The sequence below is a fragment of the Zonotrichia albicollis genome, chromosome 2, assembly GCF_047830755.1.
Source record: "Zonotrichia albicollis isolate bZonAlb1 chromosome 2, bZonAlb1.hap1, whole genome shotgun sequence".
Lineage (NCBI taxonomy): Eukaryota > Metazoa > Chordata > Aves > Passeriformes > Passerellidae > Zonotrichia > Zonotrichia albicollis.
In genome coordinates this window covers 30,444,292-30,468,751 of record NC_133820.1, presented here as the reverse complement: position 1 = coordinate 30,468,751, position 24,460 = coordinate 30,444,292, and the positions used below count along the sequence as shown (strand labels likewise).

At 42.2% G+C, this 24,460-nt stretch overlaps 1 protein-coding gene across 1 annotated transcript; it reads left to right on the top strand.

The window, feature by feature from the left end:
- Nucleotides 1-22,574: 22,574 nt before the first annotated feature.
- Nucleotides 22,575-24,202, top strand: TMSB4X (thymosin beta 4 X-linked). The gene is made up of 3 exons (XM_005491799.4): nucleotides 22,575-22,697; nucleotides 23,261-23,374; nucleotides 23,745-24,202. The coding sequence occupies exons 2-3, from the start codon at nucleotides 23,275-23,277 to the stop codon at nucleotides 23,777-23,779; spliced, it is 135 nt and encodes a 44-aa protein (XP_005491856.1). The 5' UTR covers nucleotides 22,575-22,697; nucleotides 23,261-23,274; the 3' UTR covers nucleotides 23,780-24,202.
- Nucleotides 24,203-24,460: the final 258 nt, after the last annotated feature.

The window sequence follows — 24,460 nt, the reverse complement described above, 5'->3', positions numbered from 1 at the left end:
CTCTTGTGGCATTGTAAAGGCTTATGTTGGCTATGCTGGCTCCTCTACAATCAATGACAAGTTTCCTAAAAACTCCAAACCCCGTGTTTGGGAGCATGACCATCTCCACTGAGCATGAGGGGAACCTGAGAATCTGGGCAGCTACCCTGGATTGAAAACCAGGGAGTGCATATTCCTGATGCCACCTTGCTGCTCCTTCAGGTCCCTGAATTATCTCTGGTTTTGTCCTTTCATCTCCATCACCTGTGGTTCATTCCCAAACTAGGCATAAAGAAAGAGATTTTCAGTTTCCTAATTTCCAAAGGCTTCCTCAAATAATGTAAACCAGCCCACACAAAGAAAATTAAATTATGATGGGAAAGGAATTTTGAATGATTTCTGAGTGATTAAATAAGGCACTAAATACACTTTTTCAATATTTTTCACATACATAGAAAGCAATTGGAACTGAAGAATATATAAAACCCCTTAAAATTTTCTAGAGAATAATTAAGTGCTTTCCCTGCTATTTTATTCCTTATAGTTTAAACAGTGCAAACCCAGCCTTCTACCTTACAAAAAACCAAAAAATCTGAAATATTAATTACTCCCCAAAAATGGAGAATTGTAAAATGCTGAATCTGGCGTAAAAAAAGAAACTAATTTATCATATAACTTAACTTTAAAAACCTTCTAGTAAAAAAAAAAAAAAAAAAAAAAAAAAAAAAAAAAGAGAGATTGATTTTAAAATAGAATTTCTGTTTGATACCAGAATGTGAAATAATCTAGTTTTGAAAATTTCCAGTGTATCACATGTACAACATCAAGGCTTTTTTCTAAACATTGCCAGTAAAAGGACTTATCAAAACTGCAGCATTTTCACTATCCATTTTCACTAGCCATTTAAATTTTAACAAAAAAGCCTATTTCAATAAAGAAATTAATTCTTCCAGATTTGAGAAGTTTCTACAAGTAGTTTCATATTTTATTTTCATTTCCTTGCTAGTAAAGAGGTGGCAAAAATAGGCCAAGTATTACTATTTGCATACTCTTTTCTATGTTTAATTCTGGTGACACTCAATGAAAGCTTGAGAAATCAGAAACTTTCTGAGTAATGTTTGCTGGGAGGTGCCACTGCTGGCAGCTGGGAGGTGTAAGAGAAAATTTCCCAGCAGTTCCAGGTGCATTTCCAATCTGCAAAGAAATCTCATGTTCATTTTTTTCCAGTGTTGATGTTTAGAGTAAAATGAGTTGAAACTAACATGATTGTGTGTCTTTGTTGAACTGATGATCAAAATGGACCAGACTGGGGGTCCTTGAACAGGATTTGTTCCATGGTGTCATTAGGTTAAGCATCAGCAATGTGTTTCTCTCAAAGTATTTTGTCCCCTTTCCAGTGGGGATGTTGTCCTTTTGACAGACTTTCTGGAGCAAGACATTTCACAAAATCCATGCTCCCATGATTGACAGAAAGTTCTTCTCGTGATTGATTCTTTTAATTTCTTTTTTTAATTATGGTTATAGGGCAGTTCAATAATGCATGTTACCTAATGTCATCTTGTGACACTAAAAAATGTAAAATCTATTTCTGTAACCCTTGCTGACAGCAACCAAGCAATGAAACAGGTAATAGAAATATCTAGCTAGACAAAGCCACTTTCCGGACACACCTGTACTGTCATGTCAGCCTCAAAAGCAGGAACTGTGCTGCATATTCTACTGGTTCTGTGCCATAACTTGCAGTTTTCTTATAACCTTTTCTGCTAAAAAGCCAAAAAGTCTTGCATTTTCTTTTTAACAGCCTTTTTATGAACAGCAGTTTGGGAAAAGTTAAGATTTTAAACTTGCAGAAGGTATTTTCATGTACAGAACTGTGTGTTTGTGATTTCTGATGCACAGTGATAATATATTTCTATTTCCAGGTAAAGGCCCTCTTCCTATGTTGCAATTACTGTCTTACCATACTATCAAAGACAGTGAGATTTACGAGGACATAATTTTTGGTCCAGACAACTTAAAATTTTCACGTGTAAAAAAACCCCAGAATACCAATTCAGCAAATATAACTACTTCTGACTTGCCTTCTTTGTGTTTTGCTTGCCCCAGAATCAGAGTTTCACCCTCTTTGAAATTCCCCATCACTCTCTCAGCCACTCAGAGGAACAAAAAGGTGTTATATTTAAGGGCATCAAAGACCAGAAATACTCCACAACTGCATAGACTTCCAGGGTTTAAGATCACAACATAAACCCTTTATCAATGGCAAAAGTGTGTAAAACAAATCCAAACTTTATTAAAATAATTTCCCTTAAATATGTTAGCAACTGATAGCATTACTTCTGTTTTAATGTGACAAACATGCATCAGAACAAATAATAAAGTCAGTCAGGGGAAATTCCCACTAAAAATGGCATAACAGCTGAGCAATTTCCTCACAGCATGGGCCTAGCAGTACACAGCTAGAGATAATACAAGGGAACCAAATTACAAGGTGGAGGTTCAGCCTTCAAGATTTTGAAAATGCCAGAATTAGAAAAGGCTTTGCAGCTTTTTCTCGTTGTATCAGGCAGATTCTCTTTGAGCCACAGGGTGATGATGTTCCTCTTCCTCACCCCCAGGCTCAACCACCCCTTTCACCAAACTCCAGCACATCCCCTGGGTGCAGGGTCCTTTCTCACCTCCAGCCTCACCTGACCTGCACATCTTTGTGGACACTCACACTCTGCAGCTCTGGCCTTCCATGAGAAGGAGGAAAGGCACATTTGGGAGAGGCAGGTAAGCACAAATGCCTCCAACATGGATCCAGGGGCAGCTCAGAGCTGCAGCTTTGCACCCAGGTACTGATCCTGAGCAGGATGTTTGTGGGCATGGGTTCCTGCAGCTGACCAGGTGTGGCCACACCTCAGTGCAGATGCTGGTGGACACCTCTGCAGAAGGAACCTCTGTGTCCTCATGGCAGCTCTGCAGCCAGGGAAGGGGCACAAAAGGCTGTGGCTAAGGACAAACCCATCTCTGTTGGAACAGGACACTTCTTTAAGGACTATAATATGGAGAAAGTCAACAATTGGCCTCAGACTGATTCATCTGACAAGCTTCTAATCCCTGCCAAAAGGGAGAGTGGTGACAGAGATTCTCAACTAAAAGGCTTTGCATCATAGATCAGCTTTAACTGGAATCTTGGCTATAAATAGATTTACCTGCAACTTTTTAAGTTCACAGCCACAAAGCTGAACCCAGTTCCTCTAAAATGCCAGCCAGAGCCCTGCCACTTGGAGCAATTGTGGGAAACTGGGAAGAAATCTGTCCAGAGGAGAGCTCCTGGTACTGCTAATGGAATGCTGCTGCACCTTCCAGGCGGAGGCACATTTCTTGTGCCAGAAAAACGATGTCCCTCTGAACACAAACAATTCCCTTCTTCCCTGTAAAACACTGCCAGGCTTAACAACCAGACCCTGCAAAACTACTGCTGCTACAGATGAGGAAGGCAGAGAGGTACAAGAAAAGGCTCTCAGGAGGGAGGGCTCACCAGCAGTTTGGCCACCAGAGGACACGAACGCGGGAAGCAGATGACAGTCACACTCGCCATCTAATGGCCAGGAGTCAGAAAACAGAGATGAGAGAGAGATTATACAAGTAATGAAGAGGGAAGGGACTCCTTTAGGAGTGCAAGTTTGGGGCTGAGCCCTGCTGACTGCTCCTATTTCTAATCAGAAATTTCATTTGTGGGATTCGCATCAGGGAATGGCAAAAGATGTTTAGAGCTGACACAGAACTTTGTTGAGCCCTGCAAATAGCATGGACAGCCAAGCTATGCTTATCTTATTACATATTGTGTACTGCAGGAAATGTTGCAGAATATCCATATACTTTTGTCTGTTCTTTAGAGAGTAAGAAGTAGAGAGGGGAAAAAATACCTGTTCCCCTTTATCTATTTATAAGGATGCTGCAGACAACGCACGTCCTTGGTTAAAAAATATTAACAGCTCACCAGAATCTGTGTTTCTCTCCCGAGGCCTTTCCAGAGTGCCACAAGATAGAATAAGAGTTTTCACCAGCAGAGTGCGGTGTTTCCCTAAAAATACGGCAGCATGACTTCTCAACATCGTAAAAGGTAATCTGTGCAAAAGCTGTGTTTTACTAAAGACAACTTGAAAAAACCAATTGCATTTTCTGAAAGAAAATAATTATCATGATAATCAGGGAAATTATGCTGCAAGGTTCAAATATGCACAGCTGTAACAATCTAATTACAGTGACACTTTCTGGCAGCAAGTCTATGTTTAATGAAGTGCATAAGTATTACATTTAGCATGTGAATAGACAGTGAGACTAACCATGTGCTTAAAGTCAAGCAAATTACTAATTTCTTTTGTAGATCACATCATACTTAGTATGCAAATTACTGCCAGGTTGACTTCCCTTTTAAAAAAAAATAGATTTTTTTTTTTTTAAATTCTAACTATTTTGAAACATGCACCAGCTTCCCTGGAGGAGTTTGTTTTCCTTTGTTTATCCAGAGCATCATCATATTGACACTCTAGTTTTCCCATAAAAATTGTGTCAAGACTAATCCCTTTGCTTTTTTAAAGAAACGTTAGAGGAAGGAAAATAGCTAAAAATTTTCTTTTGAAAATAAATATTATCCATTAATTACAATGTCTGTCCAACAAACATAGTATATAGTTCAAATATGCAGCCAAACCCTCTGGAGCAATCCTTCAGGCAAATGAACTGAGTAATTACAGTCAAGGAAATGGAAGAAAACCACAGTCATCCTCAGCTACAGCAATGCATTCCACATCCACTTAACCTGACATGCTGTAACTTAGAATACTGCTTGGATCAAATGTCTACTTTTGCACCTTGCTAAAGCACATATAAGCACCCCACTTAAGATATTAAGATATGAATAATATCAGCTGCACTCATCAAAAGATCAGTCATCCTATTTCTGGAAGCCCTTTACCCATTTCAGAGCAGGACTGCATTTCACCCTGGTGTATTGAGTGGGGGGTGAACTTCATTTTAGTGAGTAATTTTGGCTCAGGTTATAGTCAACAATGAGAAACAGATACTTCCCACTGAGGATTTATTTAAGTCTTACCTTAGTCTTAGGGTCTTTGGCCTTTGGAGGTGTACATTTCCCCCTGAGGCTGCACAGAGGGAGCCTGGAGTGACTAACTTTGGATGACTAACTATTTAAACAGCTGGCTTAAAGAACATAAACCCCAATCATATCTTTAAGGGCACTTCTCCCCACTTCCCCAATCCCCTCCAGGAACTACGTGACTTAGTATGCATGAATTCCTAAAAGGGGAAAGGGACAGGCAAGGAGGGAGGCCAAGCGGAGAGGAGGAAAAAAGCAAACAAATGTTCTTTTGCACTCTCTACTTCCCTTTCAGTTTCTTTCTCAAAACGGATGTGGGAAGCCATTAAATGTCAGCTCAGCCAGCGTGGCTCAAAGCTCAGTGTGACAAGGTCATGCAGAGGTGGCAAATGAATGAACAATGAATTCAGCAGAGTACTGCTGGCTGCTGCAATTCTGAAGGGGTCATGCAAGCAAGAAAATAAAGAGAAGCAAGAATTTTTGCAAAGAAATGGAAAAAGAAATAAAAATAGATATGCTTTGTATGTCATACCTTGGTATTTTTTAATTTGTCATTATTTTTTTTAAGCATCACTGTACTTTCAAATCTGATCTATCATTATTGTTAGAAAACTAAGCAAGCAAGAACAGTTGTTCTCGAAACTATATAAACAGTGACAGACATGCTAGAAATTTTTCTGTGGGCAGGGGAAGAATCTGGCAGGTATGCAAAGAAAAAGAAAACTGAACAGTTAGGAATGTGTGAGAAAGCTTGGAGAAGAACAGGAATCAAGCAAAGAGTGGCATCCATGAGAAAAGATAAGCTGTGTTTTGTTTTGTGTTATTTTGCACTAAAACATACAAGTATACGCACATGAATGTACACATAGACATTTATAAAGCTGCATGGTACGATAATGGTATATTATATTGAAACTTTTGGCTTTTCACGACCTTTGTGACCTCTATAGTAAACTAGGATTCACTTTTTTTTCCTCATGGAACTGCAAGATATAAAGAAACTCCTTTCAATAGAAGTAGATATCCATTGATCCTGCAATATTTATACAAAATGTTAAAGAACAAAACAATATGCTTTAAAAAAAAATTAAGTTCTAAACTTCACGGCACCTTACAAAGCATCAGCCAATATTTAAACTGGTGTGAGTGGACAGTGTCAAAATGATGCACTCCATATCCTGCCCTGGGAATCACTTTCCTTCTTCACAAGAAAAAATTAAAGAATTAACTACTGTTTTCCAACCTATTAATCTAATTTTTTCCTGCAACAGGATCTGCCTGGATGACACATGAGGCAGGTGTGCTAATTTTAGATGCAACTTCCCTCAGGATGTGGAGCCTTTCAAGGATCTCAGCAGCAGCAGCAGGCTGTCTGCCTGAGAGAGCAATTTCCCCTTACAGCTGGATTGAAAAAAATACAGGAATATGTTCAGACATTTGCCTTCATATTCTATCAGGACATAGGGTTTAAGGATTTTGTAATGGAGCAAAATTGTTTCAAACACTGCTGCCAAATACACAGGAGAAAGTGCATTGCCCTGTGAGAGGCAGTGAGAAAGCTTTAAAATATGGATTAGGGAATAAAATGTGTAAACATCTGCCTTGATTAATTATTGGCATCTGTTTATAAGATGTCAGTTTCTGCTTGTTCCTTTAACCATATGAAAGTTATATGATAATTATATTATGAAGCAAACAGGTTTACATACTGGAGCATTTTGGGCCAAGACTGACACCACAGAAAGCTTTTCCTCAAAAAAAGAAGGATGGAACTTGGTTCAACCCTTGGACCTCAGCTGTGCAATGTCACTCCTGGTCTCAGTGATCCTCGCCCATGCTGCGATTTCAGTCTCCATCCAAACGGAGAGGAGAAGCCAATTTAACCCAGTCCTTTAACCCAATTCAGAAAGCTGCTTGTGCCTGAAATCATGGTCATTGCACCAACACTGACTTGTCCTATGTCTTCACTGAAGGTTTGGTGGTGTCAGGGTGATGGTGCAGTGGGACACAGGCACATTGGTGCAGCTGCTGCTGTGAGTGGAGAGAGAAGTGACCAGGGGCTGTGGTCACAGAGCTGTGAGGGTGGGTATGGCTGTGCACTGGGCTCAGATGTGCTGCCAACCAGCAGAAATCGTGGAGCCAAAGATTCACATTGCAAAAGACCTCTAGGATCATCCAGTCCAGCCATTAACCCAGTTCAGCCAAACCCATCAAACTGTGTTCCTTAAGGGCTCTATCTACACATCCTATCAATACTTCCAGGAATGACGACTCAAACACTTCCTGGGGCAGCCTGTTACAATGCTTGATTACCCATTTGGTGAAGAAGTTTTTCTTACTATCCAGTCTAAACCTCCCAAAGCACAATTTGCTGTTTGTGATTTGGGAGAAGAAACCAACCCCCACCTGGCTGCTACCTCCTTTCAGGTGGTGGCAGAGAGTGATAAGGCACCCTCTCAGCTGCCTTCATCTCCAGGCTAAACAAGCCCAGCTCCCTCAGCTGCTCTTCATAAGACCTGTGCTCCAAACCCTTCATCAGCTCCCTTGCTCTTCTCTGGACATGCTCTGGTATTTCAATGTCTTATAGTGAAGGGCCAAAAGACTTGATTAATTCCAGACCTTAGCAACCTGGATTCCACTTCTGTGTGTGCTGTGGGCTTAGGCTTCATTGCACTATAAGATGAGATGTGACAGAAGTTGGGGTTTTTTGTAGTTATTGTTTGGTATGTTGTTTTGTTTTGTTTTGTTTTTGTAAAAAAGAAAAACTTTCAAAATGTAACATAGCATTGAAAGACTGCATGGAAAATCCTGTGGGGTAGCAGAGGTGTCTCTCCTGGCTCTCAGTGCTTAAAGTTCTGCTGTTCATCCACCTTTTTTCAGGCCAAAAGGAGAATCATCATTACAATTTTTCAAGAGCAGAATTATCAATATTTTGCAAGCCACTATCCCTCCAGAATGTGCAAAAGGCCGAGTATGAAACATAGAGAAGCATTTTGATCCAAGGTTTCTTTACATTAAGATACAATTTTTAGGTCTTTATTTCACAAGAAATAATAACTAACATCATTGTGACCAGTATGGGAAGAAGATACTCAGGCAGAGATCAGCATTAGCTCCATTGATTTCTTTGTGCAAATTGCAATCCTTTTCCCTCAGTAATATGGCATGGAGTGTGGCCCAGGCTTACACCCTAAGCTGAGGAGTCCTTAGTGGGCCCAATGATTTGCCTGGAAAATGCAGGAATAGGCAAGAGTCTTAAGATCTCCATAAAACCTATTTCTTGTTGGAATCTCCTCACTCAGTCAACAGATCCCAGGTTAAGTTATCCGATTACTTAATGTTGACTTTAACGAGAATTGAGTATACCCAAATATCTCTGAGAGTCTGGGTGGTTCACTAAAGAACTATAGTTCTCCCCTAATATTAGATATCTAAAAGTTAAGTGCCTGTTGAGAGGTAGCCCTTCTACACTCTCCTACAGTCTTTGGGATGGAGTGAGAGGAAACTGGAGAGTGACTCATTTCCTCAACCTCTGTCCTGGATTGGCTGAATCATCTAAGATTGCCCTGGTTGTGGGAAGAGTCTGGGCTACAGCTGTAGACAGACTTTAGGCAGGATGACTCGCATCCTCTGCGATGCTTTCAGCAGCAGCGGGGGGAATCAGGGAGTGCCCATTTCTTCTGTAAGTGAGAATAAGTTTTTCAAGTCACTTCCATTTTTTTTTTTTTTGAAAAAGAATGTCTGCCAGGCTGCTAATAAAAGTCCCCCCCACAAAACACTTCTCACCTTGATAGAGGACTGATTACTGATTCTTACTTTTAGTGGACACACTTTGTAGGCGTTTCCCATACTGGCTGAATTTCCTCAGTTTTGTTACAAGAACAAGAGTGGTCTCATGGGCCCTAAGGGAGGCAGGATATTTTACACTTATTGCTTTCACATTATCCAAAGAAAGAAATGGGATTTGCTTTATCCTTGTTGGCAGCTCTTTATCATGATGTTATCTTCCAGGTATTCAATCTTTTTTTCTGAGGCTTGAAGTTGGGCTGTTAAGTATATTAGGATGCTTTGGTTTTGTATCCCACCATTTAAAAATGAGTGCAGACTTTGACCTTTAGAGCTTTTGAGTGATCTCTCTTGTCTCTTCCACATTCTTTGAAGAATCCACTAAGTTATTACTTTTATTTGCTCCATAAATATCTTGTCAAATTTCATTAGAATTATTTGGCTTGAATACATTTATCTTAACCTCACTGCCTAAGTCAATCTTCCCTTAGCTTGAATGCCACTCCTGTCTTCATCTGTCTGAACTAGTGTGATTAAGTCCTCAGAGAGTTCACTTTTTGGCAGCCAAAGGTGTAAGATATTTTCTCACTTTCCTTACAATTTCACAGGGAGGTTTAAGTTTTAGCCACTCATTTGCTCAGAAATTTTTATTTCTTGATTGTGGATACCTAGTATGCCTCACCCCATATTAAGGCAGATGGACATAACCAACTAGGTGAGCGAGTGGTGGGGAATAAGACCTTCTGGGACAAATCCTAGGAGGTACAGCAATTGCCTGGGGAATGGGAGATCCTGTAATTTCAAGCCATGCCCCTTCTTCCCCCTTGTCCCGTACCAAGTGGTTTCAAGCCATGCCCCTTGCACTCCTGCTTGTGCAATGTTTTCAGCCCATCAGGGTCTGAATGAGAGATGAGGTTCAAGATGCTCTCCTAGTGTGTCAAAATTCTAACCCCATAGGGTCTGAGCAGCTCCATCTACCTGGAGGTTGCCCCATCTTTGATGCCAGAGTACAAAGAGCAGGCACTAGCACATGCTGCACCTCTGCTCTGCAAAGGGCCAGGTGACATCACAAGGGGGGCACAGAGGGGTTTGGGGTCCCCCTGAGCACCCATGGAAGGCACTACCTGTGGGAGATGCCTCTGGTCCCTCCCTAGTCTAATCCAGGAAACACAACTACAAGCAGACTGCGTCTTCCCCTGCAGCTTCCTGAGCTCCCCTTGTAGGCTTCAGGACAATATGGGAGCAACATTAAGGCTAATTTGGCTCTTTCCCCTGCTCTCCAGGCTCTAACTGAAATGTTCAGTGAAGCATTGCCTATGTTCAGCATCTGGATTATGGCAGGCTGGATTTCATCCATCTGATGCTGATGATGTATTTGTAAAATCTCAGAGGAATACTGATATTATGCAACCACATGAGTACTTTAATACATCACTTGAAAAGTGGCAGATTTATATAAAGTATTTAAGATGTGGAGAGAAAAATTATCCCAAATATAGATTTATATATACAAAGTCATTTTACAATGTCTCTTGAAATCTTGCCCAAAAAAAAAAGCTTGGGTCAAAACTTTGTGTCAGAAAATAATTAATCAGTTCTCTGAGGTAGACTGATCAGTCTCACTCTTTACTTCATTCTTTCTCCATTACTAAATCTCTCCCTTAATCTTTCATTCCTTTCCTTTGCCCATTAATTGAAAACAGTAGTTTTCTCTCCCTGAGACAGTTTTGACTAGAAGTATCAAAAGTAACTCTCTGATGTCCCCATCTCAGCTGATATTGCACACCCTCAGCCCTCCTTATAGTCTGGGGATAGTAGGGGGTGGCCACCACATTGACTGATTTTGGCACCAAACCACAGGACAAAGACAAATGCTAATGGCATTCTAATCTAGATAATATCCATAGCATATCTTAGCTGGTGTAAAAGAAATAATGGACTCTTTTAAGGTTTTAAATTCAAGGTGAGTTACTATGGATGCTGGAGGCAGATGGGCAACTACTCAGTTTAATAAGCATATATGACTTTTCATGCTGGCTGACTTTCTGTGTTATCTTTTCTGAATCAAAAGGGACTTTGGATATTCGTAAGATTCAATGGCTGAAATAAAAAGAGCAGTCCCATATGTGACTTCTTTGTCTGTGTCTTGTTTCAATTATTAAAGGCAAAAGAAAATCAAGCTGCTGAGGTCCAAAAAATTGCCCAAAGCTATCCTAATGACATAGGATATGTCATTTTGAGCAATCTATTCATAAGTGCATTAATATAACTCATGCACAGCTCCACTTGGCCTTACCTCAGCAAAACAGTATCCCCTGCAAACACCAACTCTCTGTTTCATGGTATTATTTATTTTCTCCCTAATTGTGTTTGTTTGCTAGGCATTACTATTAAAAGCATGATTGTAGAGCTGGTGAAAAACCGATGCAGATGAGGAAGGAGGACTGATTTGAATTGCAATAAAGACCACTTGCTGCCATTTTCCATCTCATTCAGAAGCTCTAGAAAGGGAAACAATACACAGGAGCCAATAAGCAATACAAAAGTAATCAATAAGTCTGAAAACCTCATCAAGCCATTAAATGAATTACTAATTTGCTCTCATCTGGGACAACTGCCTAAGCATGCAGTAGCAATAATATCACTCTGGCTAGACAAGCAAGGTGGCATCACTGGTGTGACTGAACCATGGTCACCATGCTTTGCTCTTTCTCTGCCTAGAAAACAGAGAGGCAGTCTCAAAAGCCATGACAAATATCCATCTCAATGGAACCTGGTTACTCTCAAAAGCAGACAATAAAAAGCATTCTGATGAAGATTTAATAAAGGTAATGAATGTCACGTAGAGAATAACTGGAGATATCTGTTTATCACATGCCCTCATAGCAAAAGCAGATCTCCAGTGAGAGTGGAACACCATATATCTGCTGCTGGTAAAAAGATTTCTCATATAACTAAAAATTAACTATGTGAATTCCCTCTAGGTATCAAGGAGAAGAGTTTGGTAAAGCTCATGAAAAGTGCTATGAAACAAATGCTCAGCTGTGGTCTGTTCTCCTGAAGGAGTATAAATCCTCATGCCTCATTCCAACTCACAGCGGGCTTCTCACATCAATAATGCAGAAGCATCCATATCTCAGTCTTTGCATGGGCCCTTGCAACTTTGCCATATTGATCACTTACAGTACTCAGACCTCAATATTTACCTCCAGCCTATTTTTACAGCTCTTTCTAATCTATGGCACTATTTTTTCCTCACTATCTTAGTTGAGAGTCCACATAAAATATGTTTCCTGTAAGTTTTTTTTGTTTTGTTTTTTAATAAATCTTCTTTAATCTCTGTTCTACTAGGCCTTGCATTCTAATGTCTTTGGCAGCATCATCTCAATATTTTCCAGAAGCAATATTAACATATAATAGAATGTTTTCTGAGCATATGCTAGAACTTCAATTAAAGTTCAGCTAATGAAGCCATACAAATGTTCAATCAGATAAAGCATAGGCAGTGCAGTCTACCCACCAAAGGACTTGTCCAGCAGTTGACTGTAATGAGATTATGTGGATTCCTATAATTTCTGCTTCTTCAAAGACTTTGGGGTGACTTAGTGACTTAGAATATTAAAAATTAAATTGAAAACAAGTAAGTGCTTATCTCTCTGACTGCAGATTGTTCATCACTGGGTCCCTCATTCTTACCAAGAACAGGAAACTGAAAAGCCTCAGCATTTCCTCTTGACTTACTCCCTTCATTCTTCTTGCTCATCCTCTCTTCCCTAAGGAAGGAAAAACACCATAAATTGTAGGGTGTCATCTTTGCCTCTGTTGATTTTCACTTTTAAAAATGGAAAAAACTAGTCTTCAAAATCTTTATTTCATCTTCAAAATAAATTGTCTTATTTTGCAAATACAGTGTAAACAGCAGCTATTGGCAAAGTCAGCAAATCTAAAGCAAGTTATTTATGGAGCACATAAGCATGGAGTTGGAATACCATATGCTGTAGATGGATAGAGATGCAGAAGCAATTCTGACCAGTAGTATGGGCTCAAGAAAGATGTTTGAACAAAACACAACAGACTCTTTCATTTCTTTTTGAAGTTTTCTATGGATTAATTGAGACAGACAACTGAGTACCATCCTGCTGCTATCAAAGAGTGGCATTCCTGTTTTTCTGATAACCTTGTATTACTCTGGGAGAGGAGATATAATTTTATATTCCTCATAGTAATGAATTTTAGGGGGAAAAAAAAAGCATACTACCTAATTATTAGTATTCCCTTAGTGGTCAGAGCCTTCCTCATGGCAGGGTGTTGGACTTGCAAACAGAACAAAAAAATGGGTCTAGACTCACTGCAGAACTGGAACAGTAGTTTTGCTCACCAGCAAGTGATAAATTAAGTTCTTGCTATGACTCTGCCCCAAGATCAGCAGGAGAGAATCTCATTAGACCACTGTAATTCATTACTCACTCAGCAATGAAATCAGCCCACATTTACAGAGTCCTACTCCCTCACTTTTTTGAAGAATTTGAAAGAAATTTGAGATTTTTCAACTGCATAGCAAAGCTGCTGATAACTGTAAGCTGCATGTGAACAACAATTTTGTGCATGAACCCACTGCAGGGCTGTGTTTCAATTCAGTACCATCTTTTAATGGGTGAAAATGTATGCCTCAGTGGATGCTCCTGGGATCCTGATGAGAGAGCTGAGCAAACTGTGGGCTGTGCAGTGCATACTGCTACCCCCAGCACTAAGGAGGTGCGGGATGTTCCACAATGATGAAGCTTTTCAGGAAATTCATTTTGGCTGAGGACCCTGAATTTTTTCTGCTTAAATAACTTTGCCCATGCCAGTAACACATCCAAATAGGAAAAGTTCTCCATTGCCTTGCTGCTTTGCTTTCACTTTAGTGGTGTGTGAACTGGATGTGCAACATTAACCCTTACTGCCTGGGTAGGACATTTTTCAGCAAGGTAAAAACTGTTAATGCAAATTACTCTCAGGCTAAGAAATATTACTAAAACATTGACTCAATATAGCACATAATCTAACATCTATGCATGTTTACTGCATTATCATATTATGTTAAAAATATTATGCTGTATTTGATGTTGGATATGTGTTACATATCCCATATTCTATGTTCTGTATTACAGTACATATATATAATATCTATGATATATTGTATTTTATACTACACATATTATATATTATACATATACATATATATATATATATATATATATACACACACCACACACACACACACACACACATAAATAAATAAATAAATATACCTACAGCATATATATATCTATTTTATATATGTATATATATTTTATATATATAATATATATTATATATTTCTGTGAGAATGTGGCCAGAGATTGTGGTGATGATAATCCTTATCCATATACATATATATGCTGTAGGTACATATATATAAGGGTTATCATCACCACAATCTCTGGCCACATTCTCATAGAAATGGTAGAAACAAACATATTTTTGAGGAGTCAGGGTTCTGCTGTGTGTTAGTCATAGTCTGATCAAACATTAAGGAATTCTGGAGTGATGTAATTTCTAGATCTTTGATAAACTTAGGCAAGAGCAAAGCACTGGGGACTCAAAGTAGCTTATGTGTCTGCTTCAGGACACATATGGATCTTCTCTGCTGAAGCTGACCTTCAGTGTCTAAAGCCTGTGTTTTCTTGAATACTGATATTCAATCTGTGTAAACCCATAGCAATCTCCAGTAAAATTTGAAACCTACAGTTTATAAATATACAATTGCATTCCTTCCAAATAACCAACGTTAGGACTAAGCAGGGGCAGGACTAACACTAACAGATGCAGTGTTAAGTTTATTGTGGGAAAATGATCCCTTAAGGAACTTGAGGGTGTGTCTAAATGAACAGGATTAACATCTATGCTGAGTGTGCAGTGCTGAGAGAGAAATGAAGCTTTCCATCTAGTACACGTCTCCCTCCAGCTGCCCTGTTGATTTTAGACCTGGATTCTTGGAATATTTTGGGTATTATGACAAGCATTGCAGACGTGTAACATTCAAAGCGTGTGTCGATACAAACCACAGCCCACTGGTGGCAGCAGTTCGTCAAGAGTGGATAAACGCCGCTGGAGCAGCAGAGGGTCTGCAGGCAAACACCTCATTTGTGCATTTGTGGGCAGGGACAGCCTACTCTCACATCCAGCTCAGTCTGCAGGGACACTCCTCTTTCCTATCCCAGAATGTGTGTTTCATGTAGACCACTGTTGTGAAAGAAAACTTAAATTAAAAGTGAGGGAGACAATCGCCCAAGCACCACGAGGCCATGACTTGAGACGTTTTCCCTTTGGAACGTTTGCTACCATACCCAATTTCACATCTGTTCTGTATAAGGCACGATGAGTAACCACAATGAGTAACTGTGATAAATAGAAGTTGAACCCTTATTAATATCAATAGCAAACCACTATGGACTCAAAAAAATGCAACCTACACATTTTCACTCTTTCTCCTTCTGTGTGATAGCTTGCATTCAGGTTCAAGGTAGCTGTACACCTTTCTGCATAAGTGAGCTCTGCCTGCAATTATTGCCTTATTTTGGCAATAATCCACTATGACAATATGTATTAGTGTTGCTGTTGTTGTTTTTCATGTGTGTAGTAACTTCCTACCAACCTTAAAACACGCCAGGGAATGCTTTTGTTTCTGTTAGACATAAACAAACTTGTATCTAAGATAATGAGCATGAGGTGAAACTTGAGATGCCACAGACCCTGTTATCACCAGAAGCTGTGAGTAAAGCTGCAGGTTCCTCTTCTTGCAAGGGAAAATGGACACTGCTCCATCTGTTCCCACCACTACTTTTTCTGCCATCAACCATGTCTGTGGGTGTATGCATCTAAGCCTGACACTTTAGAAACAAAAATCACAAGCTTTATCAGTTTTTAATCTCTAGCACTGGTCCATACCTTTCTGTGTGGAATAACCTGAACACTCCTATGGGCAAAGTGGTGCATTCCTGAGCCCCCCGCCAGTCGGTCTTAATGGCCTCAAGAGCAAAACTAGCCCAGGTGAGATTAATTGAAAAAGTGAGACAGTGATATAGCCTGAGAAAATTCTAATACTTACCAAGCACAGGGTCCTTTTCAACCCACACAACCTGCATGTGTGACTTTGCTACAACAGATGTCCCTGCTAGTCCACACCTCTGTTTACACTTAGACATTGTAATTCCCCGCCAAATTAAAAGAAAAATGTGAGAGAAAAAGAACCCACGAGTTTCAAGAACTGCGTGAGGGCCAAGGACACATTTGTCAGGTGATAAGAGAGCTGTGAAATGAGAGATGCTGTGAGAGCTATAGAGCTATGCCTTTCACCTTTAAGAAGGTTAATCTGTAAAACACACACACACACACACACACACACACACACACACACACACCTCTAGTCCGTGATACCGGTGGAATACACCAGACAACTAAAATCCAGGATTATGGCAGTTACAAGAAGCGCTTCTTCTCCCTCGCTTTTTACAAGCTGGCACTATAAAAAAAGCATCACATCAAGAAAGTTTAAATGACTGGATGTGCTTTACCTCAAGAGTTTCATCCCTCACTCCTTACCCTGGTGTCACATTGAACGTCAAGGATGTGAGATGGGTTTTGAGCAGACCTCCTAGCTATTTTTATATCTTGTTGGGTGGCAAACTTCATTTCTTCTATTTTCTTTTTTTCTTTCTTTTCTCCTAAAATTAAATTAAGAAGTGAGTAGTGTTGAAAAATAAATACATTAGATAGATAAACCCACATGTAAACTTTGAAAAACCGCACCTGCCTACAACCTTACAAGAGACAAAAGGTTGTTGCACTTGTATGGGTTTGGAAAGGCAAAACCAGAAAGAAGTTTGATAGGTGAATGTGCTTAAGATGGTTTTAAAGCAAATGCCTCAGATATGGCAAGCTGCATTCAGCACAAGCGGTAAAATTCGCCCAAGAAAATCAACATAAAGCAATAAAGCTGGGGTGAGTTCCAAGCTGCCACTAGTTTAAAGCCAGCTCAGAGATAACGATACACAGAGCACATAGCACAGGTGTGGCCTCATGGGTAGTGCCTTTTCCAAGCTAAATAAATAAGTCCTTCCATATGCTCATGCATGGTGACTTACACTGCTCTTCTGTGTCATGCCAACTTGTCATAAGAACATCGATTGTGGAGGAAGGGAGGGAGCCCCACTCTGGAATGACATAATTTACCTAATTAATGATGCTGGGTGCATTTTATCACTCTGAAACTCATCCAAGAGTACAGTATGCAATGTGGGTATCCTAGAGATGGTCTCTGACAGATATTTCCTTATTTCTGTGCTTTTCTTAAGAGCAAGTGGACTGGCAATCCTCCAGGAGACTGCCAAAGCCCATACAATGGCCTAGGCAATTTGATGCTATTAGTCATTGTTTCGTTCTGAGTGTTTACTTTGGTCATTCCTTTTTCAATGGAAAGCTGATTAGAATAGCTGCCTTGTCTTTTGTGTGTTGAATGGACACCACAGTATTTCAAATGCCTATCTAGCTTTACCTTTGCATTGAAAGAAACTCATATTCAATGATGGCATAAAAATACAGTCTTTTCATTTGCCTGAGATTTCTGTTTGTAATCTCTATTGACACCCATACACATGCCATAAAATCAGCACTTCTGCTTAGGAGAAACCTAGCATTGCATGGAACAAGGGGTTGCTGAGTTGCACTAGGAGAAATGATTCATCATACTTTCGTGATGCATAATGCTGATATTGTCATTTACACACTCTCAAAATTATTGTTTTTACTCATAAATGAGAAGAAAGTTGCTGCAAAATTTGGAAAGTGATGGCAAGCACTTGTGAAACTTTGGCACAGAGATGCTTTTCTTCTGGCAGGAGATATGCTAAGGTATTGTTTCCAGTTTTCTCAGGTACCTTGCAACTCAATCACTGTTTCTAGAGATAGCTTTCAAAGATAGTGTTTACATATAGAATCATACAATAACTGAGGTAGGAAAATACCTGTAAGATTGTGAAATCCAATCATTAATCCAGCACTTCCAATTCCACTGCTAAACCATGTACCTACCTGCCCTGTGTGAAAAACACAAGACAAGGAGCTGGAAGTTCGGTGGTTCCCTGCAAACTTCCAGATATCCTTATGAAACTTTGAGACATACATTTCTTGCTTCTTCTCCATTTATTAGAAATTTCAGAGTATGATGGCAACAAATTCTTAGCATCCCTGAAAAGCCAGAAATGACAGCTGAAGGCCCCCTCATCTTGTTTGCTTTATTATTGATGGTATGCAGGCAGCCTTCCACTTGCAGTATTTGAATAGCCTGGCTTCCAAACTGTTGTGTTGCTACAGCTTTTCGTGTGCATTAAATAAAGGCTCAGCACTCTTCATTTATTGTTTATGGGTATAGCAAGGCAGGGAAAACAGAGTCAGGCAGATTGGTGTGGGAGAGGAGCATCTGCTACTGGAGGGTATTTAGCTTCCTGTGCAGCAATCTGAGTTTCCCAGCCTGCCTTCTCTTTTCTTCTGCTGTTTTCTGAAAGTCATGACCTGTTGCAAAGTTCCCCTTTTGTCAAGCACTGTGAAAAAGGAAATGTCACTTTTTGCAAAGCCAATTAGCACCAGAACCTGTCCAGCTAAGACAAGCATTTTGTAATCCCTCTTCTGAAATGGAGTGGTGGGGGGATGGGAAGGTTCTCCTTTTAAAAACGTTGCTCCATGAATCAATTACCCTTTTTTAATTGTAATTGTCGGTAGCAATTTGTGGAATGTGGCACACCACAAATATTGTGCTCTGGTGCTTGAACAACCGAACACCCAAGCCCTGATGTCACTGTCAACACCCTGCTGCTGTTGGCAGGGAGGCAGTGCAGAAAGCGACTGCCCAAAGGAATTGTCTCTTCACTTACACTCTCGGGCTCCCTGCCAGCTCCTGTTTCCTCTAGCAGTATATGGAGAGAGAGAAAGCATCCTCTCTCAGAGAGTCAAGCATGTGAAAAGAAGATTTCACATGTGAAACTGAGACCTGGAAAACAATCACTTGGCTTCCCCTTCTTTAATTTATTTCCCATATGATGAAGAAATTTGCATAGTTTATTTTTAGCTTACTAGTCATTTTATGCGCCTAGAATCCCATTTTGAATATTAAGTTGAGATGGGAATTAACCTTGGGAGCTTTATCACATAGTTGTTGCATGGTCCTCTACTTTTTTTTCTTTTTTTAATAAATGTGTAAACTCCATGGCAGAATAAGCACAAGGTTAGAAGATTTGTGCTCCTGATCATGTTTCTTCAGATAGAGTTCAAGGAAAAGTCTACTGAAGGTAGTTTGAGATGCAGACACCTCCACTGACAGCTGCTATTATCAGATGAAGCCCCTGTTCCATGTCCTTGAGCAAGTCTCACATCACATTTAAGCAAAGAGAATCAGTATGTGCTTATCTGAAGAAATGCTCATGTTTTTTGTAAGGCCCCAAATTTGAACATACGAACGAGATGCAAGAACTATGGTTTAGCAGTTCCTACCTTTCCTGCAATGTGAATTTTCATAGAAGGCAAGAATGAGCTTGCTGCCTTGTTCTAGTTCATCCCTGGAAGGTGTTAGGGAAAAACTGCTAGCAAGGGTCCAATTTCCTCCTTGCAAATGGAATCACCAATGTGCTGAAAAGTGCTTTCCTTTAACATGCAAATGACTGATAGAGGGCATGTCTAGCAGGGTACTACAACATCAAATATTAGTTGACTTTTTCAACTGATTTGAAATTTTTTTTAATAATCACAGGAAGAAACTGCTGACACAAAACTCAATAAAGCACTAAAAAAAAAAAAAAAATCAGCTCATTAATATCCAAACTAAGAATTCCTAAGCTAGCTATCCCTCTACAAATCATGGCCTTGGATATTTCTTGAGGATGTCAGCTCCATCCCATCTAAGTGTGCTTTGTTGTCCTCAGAAGTTACTTAACACGCAACAGTTTTGCAAGAACACGTATCTTTCTTGCATTCTCCAAATGATAACAAACACAAGCAAACATAAAAGGACATGGAGATGTGCAATTTCTCTAGCTACACCACTAATGCAAACCATTGTGGAGAGGATTTAATTCTGCAGAAATTAGTTGACCTCTTGCCACCAAAATGCAACAACACTCATTTTGCTTCACCAGAACAATCCTGCCTTCGTATGGAAAGTATATGTAACGCTATTAAGGTTCTGTGCCTACCTCAGTATTACTCCACCTGAAAAAAATGGTATAGGAAGGCAGAGAAACAGCAACAGTGCAAAACTTTTGTCACTGTATCTCACAACTACAATTGAATCTAGCTCAGCAGTGGAGTCTGGTTTGTAGACAGCCGCAAATCGCCATCTAAGGCTGTGGTTTATACTGATTTAGGGGATCCATGGCTCTGTCCCAAAACGAATAGAAGGAAAGAAGGCAATGTTGCTACTGGACAAGCAGTTTCTGAAAAAAAGCCAGACCCCAGTCATACATTCACTTTTCTTTAATTTCAGGAGAACATTTCCTGCAGTGAAGTCGGGGGAATACTGACTTGCTTAAATGAATCTGCGAGAAGTTAGAGAATCCATAGAGGAGAACAATTATAAAGAATATTTATCTTACATTTGATCTCACTTAAAAATCAGGAAAATCTTTGGCAAAACTGAAAAGTCCATGTCTGTAACATCATTGGGGATGCTTATGAACTGATCATCAGGGGAATTTCACAATTCCTAGTCATGAGGTTCAATGCCCTAAAGTGTCAAAGCAGTAAATGGCCATAAACTCGTTCTACAGAACTTGCTCAGAAGATAGCAAAGTTAGCTGGTATCCAGCACAGAAGATCTCTTGGGAACACTTTAATGCCATTATTATGAAAATATGTAAATATCCCAAATTTATATGATCTATTCCTGGTCCTTGCTTTCCTGCGAGGCTCCTTTGGCCTTTGGTCTAGCACAGTTCCTGACTCACACCATATTTATCTCAGTTTTGGAGGTGTTCATGCGCTGCAGGAGGAAACTAGACTTTGTACACCACATCTCCAAATGCAATGGAGCTTGACTTTAGGAAGACTGTGGGCTGACTGGAAATCCTAGTTTACTATTGAAAGTATTGTTGAGATTGCCATGAGGACAAGATTTTACCCCCTCAGAAATACAGCTCTGGAAATGCTATGGAAAATAGCCAGCCAAGGGGGAGAGGACAACCATGAAACAGAGAAAGCAGGATCCCCAGGGGTTTTACTGAAATGCATTTACAGTTCTCCTTGCATGTATTAATACTGTTTGTGACTCAGGGCTTTTAATTCAACATCAATCACACTTGCATCGAATGCCCTGCTGGAGGGCAAGGAGCAGGGAGCAATACGCTCCGTGGTTTCCATTCAGGTACACCAGAAGGAGCAGAAATTAAATGAATTCTCACACGCCTGCTCCTGAACCCCCTCAGACCTGGAAAGCGAGTGTGCCTTTGCTGCCGTGCAGGGCTGCTGCCAGACAAAGGCACAGAGATTTCCCCGTCTCCGTGTCAGTCAGCCACACGCACACGCACACGGGCTCCCCCCGGCGTCTCTCGGCTCTTTCACGTGAATGCTTCAGTTTTTTCCCAATGCCGTATTTGCAGAAACAGGAATCACGCGTCCCATCCACTCCCCTGCAGCCGCTGCCCACCCGCCCGATGGTGCTGCGCTGGGAACTGCTGCTGCTGGGGGCTGCCTGCCTGAATGCCCGAGCCCAGGGAGCGCTGAGCACATCTGGAACGCCCAGCGGGGGCAGGCAGCAGCCCAGAGCCAGCTCCGGGCCCCCAGAGCCCCGTGCTCGGCCCCAGCCCCGCTCCCAGCCCTCCTTCCCTCGGGCACGGGCGGACCGGGCCGGGCGGGCGGTGCCAGGCCGGGGCCGCCCCGCTGCTCGGGAGCGGGGCTGGGGGCAGGGCCCGGCGGCGGCATCTGCCACAGCCATTGTCTGCTGGCCCGGCACCAGAGCCTAGCCCGGGGGCGTTGTGGGGTGGTTCCCGCCTTCCACTGCAGCAGGGGTGCAGCGGCATCAGAAATGGGATTTTCTGTCCCTGCATCGGGATGCAAAGGCTGCGGGGGGTTGCGGGGCGCGCCGGAGACAGCTCCCGGAGCTCTGAAGGGACGGGGGTTTCGGCTTTTCCTTCTGAATGCCGACATTTGAGTAACGTTATCAGCGAGATGATATTGCTCAACCAGAGGAGCGTCACGCAGGGACGTGGAGCGCAGCCACCGCCCGGCTCCAGCCAAGCACAGCCCTCCGCCGCGGGAGGCGGCCGGCTCTGCCCTGCCCTGGCCCCGGTCCCGGCCTCTGTCCCGGTCCCAGCCCCCGGCCCGGCCGGGCACGGCCACGCGGCAGCCCCGGGACGGGGACCCGGGAGCCGGGGGTAGTGCCCGCCCTCCCCGGCCCGTCCTGGGGCTGTCTCCTGTGGCCGGGGCAGGGACCGAGGAGACTGGGGCGATGCTCGGCTCCGAGCCGAGCTGAAAGCTGTGCTTGTGTCCCTGAGTGTGTCGGTGTGTGTGTAGCTTTGTGTGCGTGTACGCGTGTGCGCGGGGAGCAGGAGGGCTGGGCGAAGAAGGGAGGGGGAGGAAGCAAGGGGGTAAAGAAGAAAAGAGAGAGAGAAAAACGCGGAAAGCGGCAAAATGACATCACCTCATTTGCATAGGCGCGGGAATAAAACCGCCCCGCCAGCGAGCGTCCTTTATACTGGCGTGCGGAGCGGCGGCAGCAGCGAGCGGCGGGGCTGAGCATCACCGCGCGGCGACACCGGTGGGTCCCGCCGCATCCCCAGCACCCCCGGGTCCCTCGGCACAGGCAGCACGGACCCGGCCCCTTGCCGGGGGGGACTGCGGGCAGGGCAGGCCGCGGGGGCTTTTGTCCGGGAGGGTGGAGGGAGGCGAGGAGGAAGGGAGGGGGGCTATTGTCCGCCTGGGGTATTGTCTGAGGGCGCGCCGCTGCAGGGCGGTGGCGTGCGAGGCGCAAGGCGGCTTTGTTGCCGGCACGGGGCTATATTTTTAAATTACTTTTCCTTTAACGGGTTAAAAACGCGGTCAGCGCCGGGCGCGTCCCCCCTATTGTACTCCGCAGCGCTCAGATAGTGGGACCTGCCCCCGGTGGAGACTGGCAGCGAACCGCAACGCTCGGGATGCTGGATTATACAGACGCTTCCCAAAAATTAGTATTATTTTAAAATATGTCGGGGGTGAAGCGTTTAACTCGCAGCGAGCTTGAGCGTGCGGCTCCCGCGGTGGGTGCGGCGGGCGCGGCCCCGTGGGCTCCGGGCAGCGCTGGCCGGGGGTGACGGGCTCTTCCTTCCCCTCCTCCGTGCGCAGAGACACCTGCCAACATGTCCGACAAACCAGACATGGCTGAGATCGAGAAATTTGACAAGTCCAAATTGAAGAAGACAGAGACGCAAGAGAAAAATCCACTGCCTTCAAAAGAAAGTGAGTGAGGGCAGGCGGCAGGGAGGAGCAGGCGCGCAGGGAGGGAGGCAGGGAAGGAGGCAGACGGGCAGGAGGGAGGGAGGGAAGGATGAGGGGGGGAGGCGGGAGGAGACAAAGAGGGGCGGCAGGCGGGAGCCGGGGTGCGGCGGGTGGAGGGAGGGAGGATACGCCGCTGTGTCTGTGCTAGACAGCAAAAACCTGAACCCACCGCCTAGCAGCGCTTAATTTACAATTATCTACACCCTGTTTTGATATCTGGCTAAAAATATACATTTATTTTAGCAGTTCATAGCAATTGTCATGTGAATGCATATCAGGTTCTTGATTTTCATTTTGTTTTCTCCTTTTCTGTTTTTTTCCCCCCTTTTAGCAATTGAACAGGAGAAGCAAGCGGGTGAATCGTAATGAAATCTGCCCTTCCAAATTATGCACTGTACATTCCACAAGCATTGCCTTCTTATTTTACTTCTTTTAGCTGTTTAACTTTGTAAGATGCAAAGAGGTTGGATAAAGTTTAAAATGACTGTACTGCCCCTTTCACATCAAAAGAATAGAGAGAACTACTGACACTGAATGAAGGCGCTGCCTTTCCCTCTGCCTGTCTGGCTTTGGTCCTGGTGGCATGAAAGAGCTTGCATGTTGATGAAAGAAGAACTTGGGTGGGACTACAGTAAACTAGAGTAACACACGAATAAATGCAAAGCTGTACCAAGGTCCTGCGAGCTGTAAAATGCAGTTAATCGAGTGCCATTTTTTTGTTGTTCAAATTATTTTAATTATTGGAATGCACAATTTTTTTAATATGCAAATAAAATGTTTTAAAACCTGGATGGTATTTATGTCCTCTATTTGGAGAACTGTATCAATGGATAAGAAGCATAAGAGCCGGTACTGAGACACAGGATACTATAAAACCTTTGGAGATGCCTCAAACATCAGTCATCATTCTCATTTTTTTCAATATGTGTGCTCACCAATACATAAACTTGTGATTCTCGAAGCTAGTTTTTAGACAGATTTCAGTAAAAAATTGCCTATCTTGTAATTTGTCACCATGTGAGTATATTCCTTTAAGTATTTCTTTTA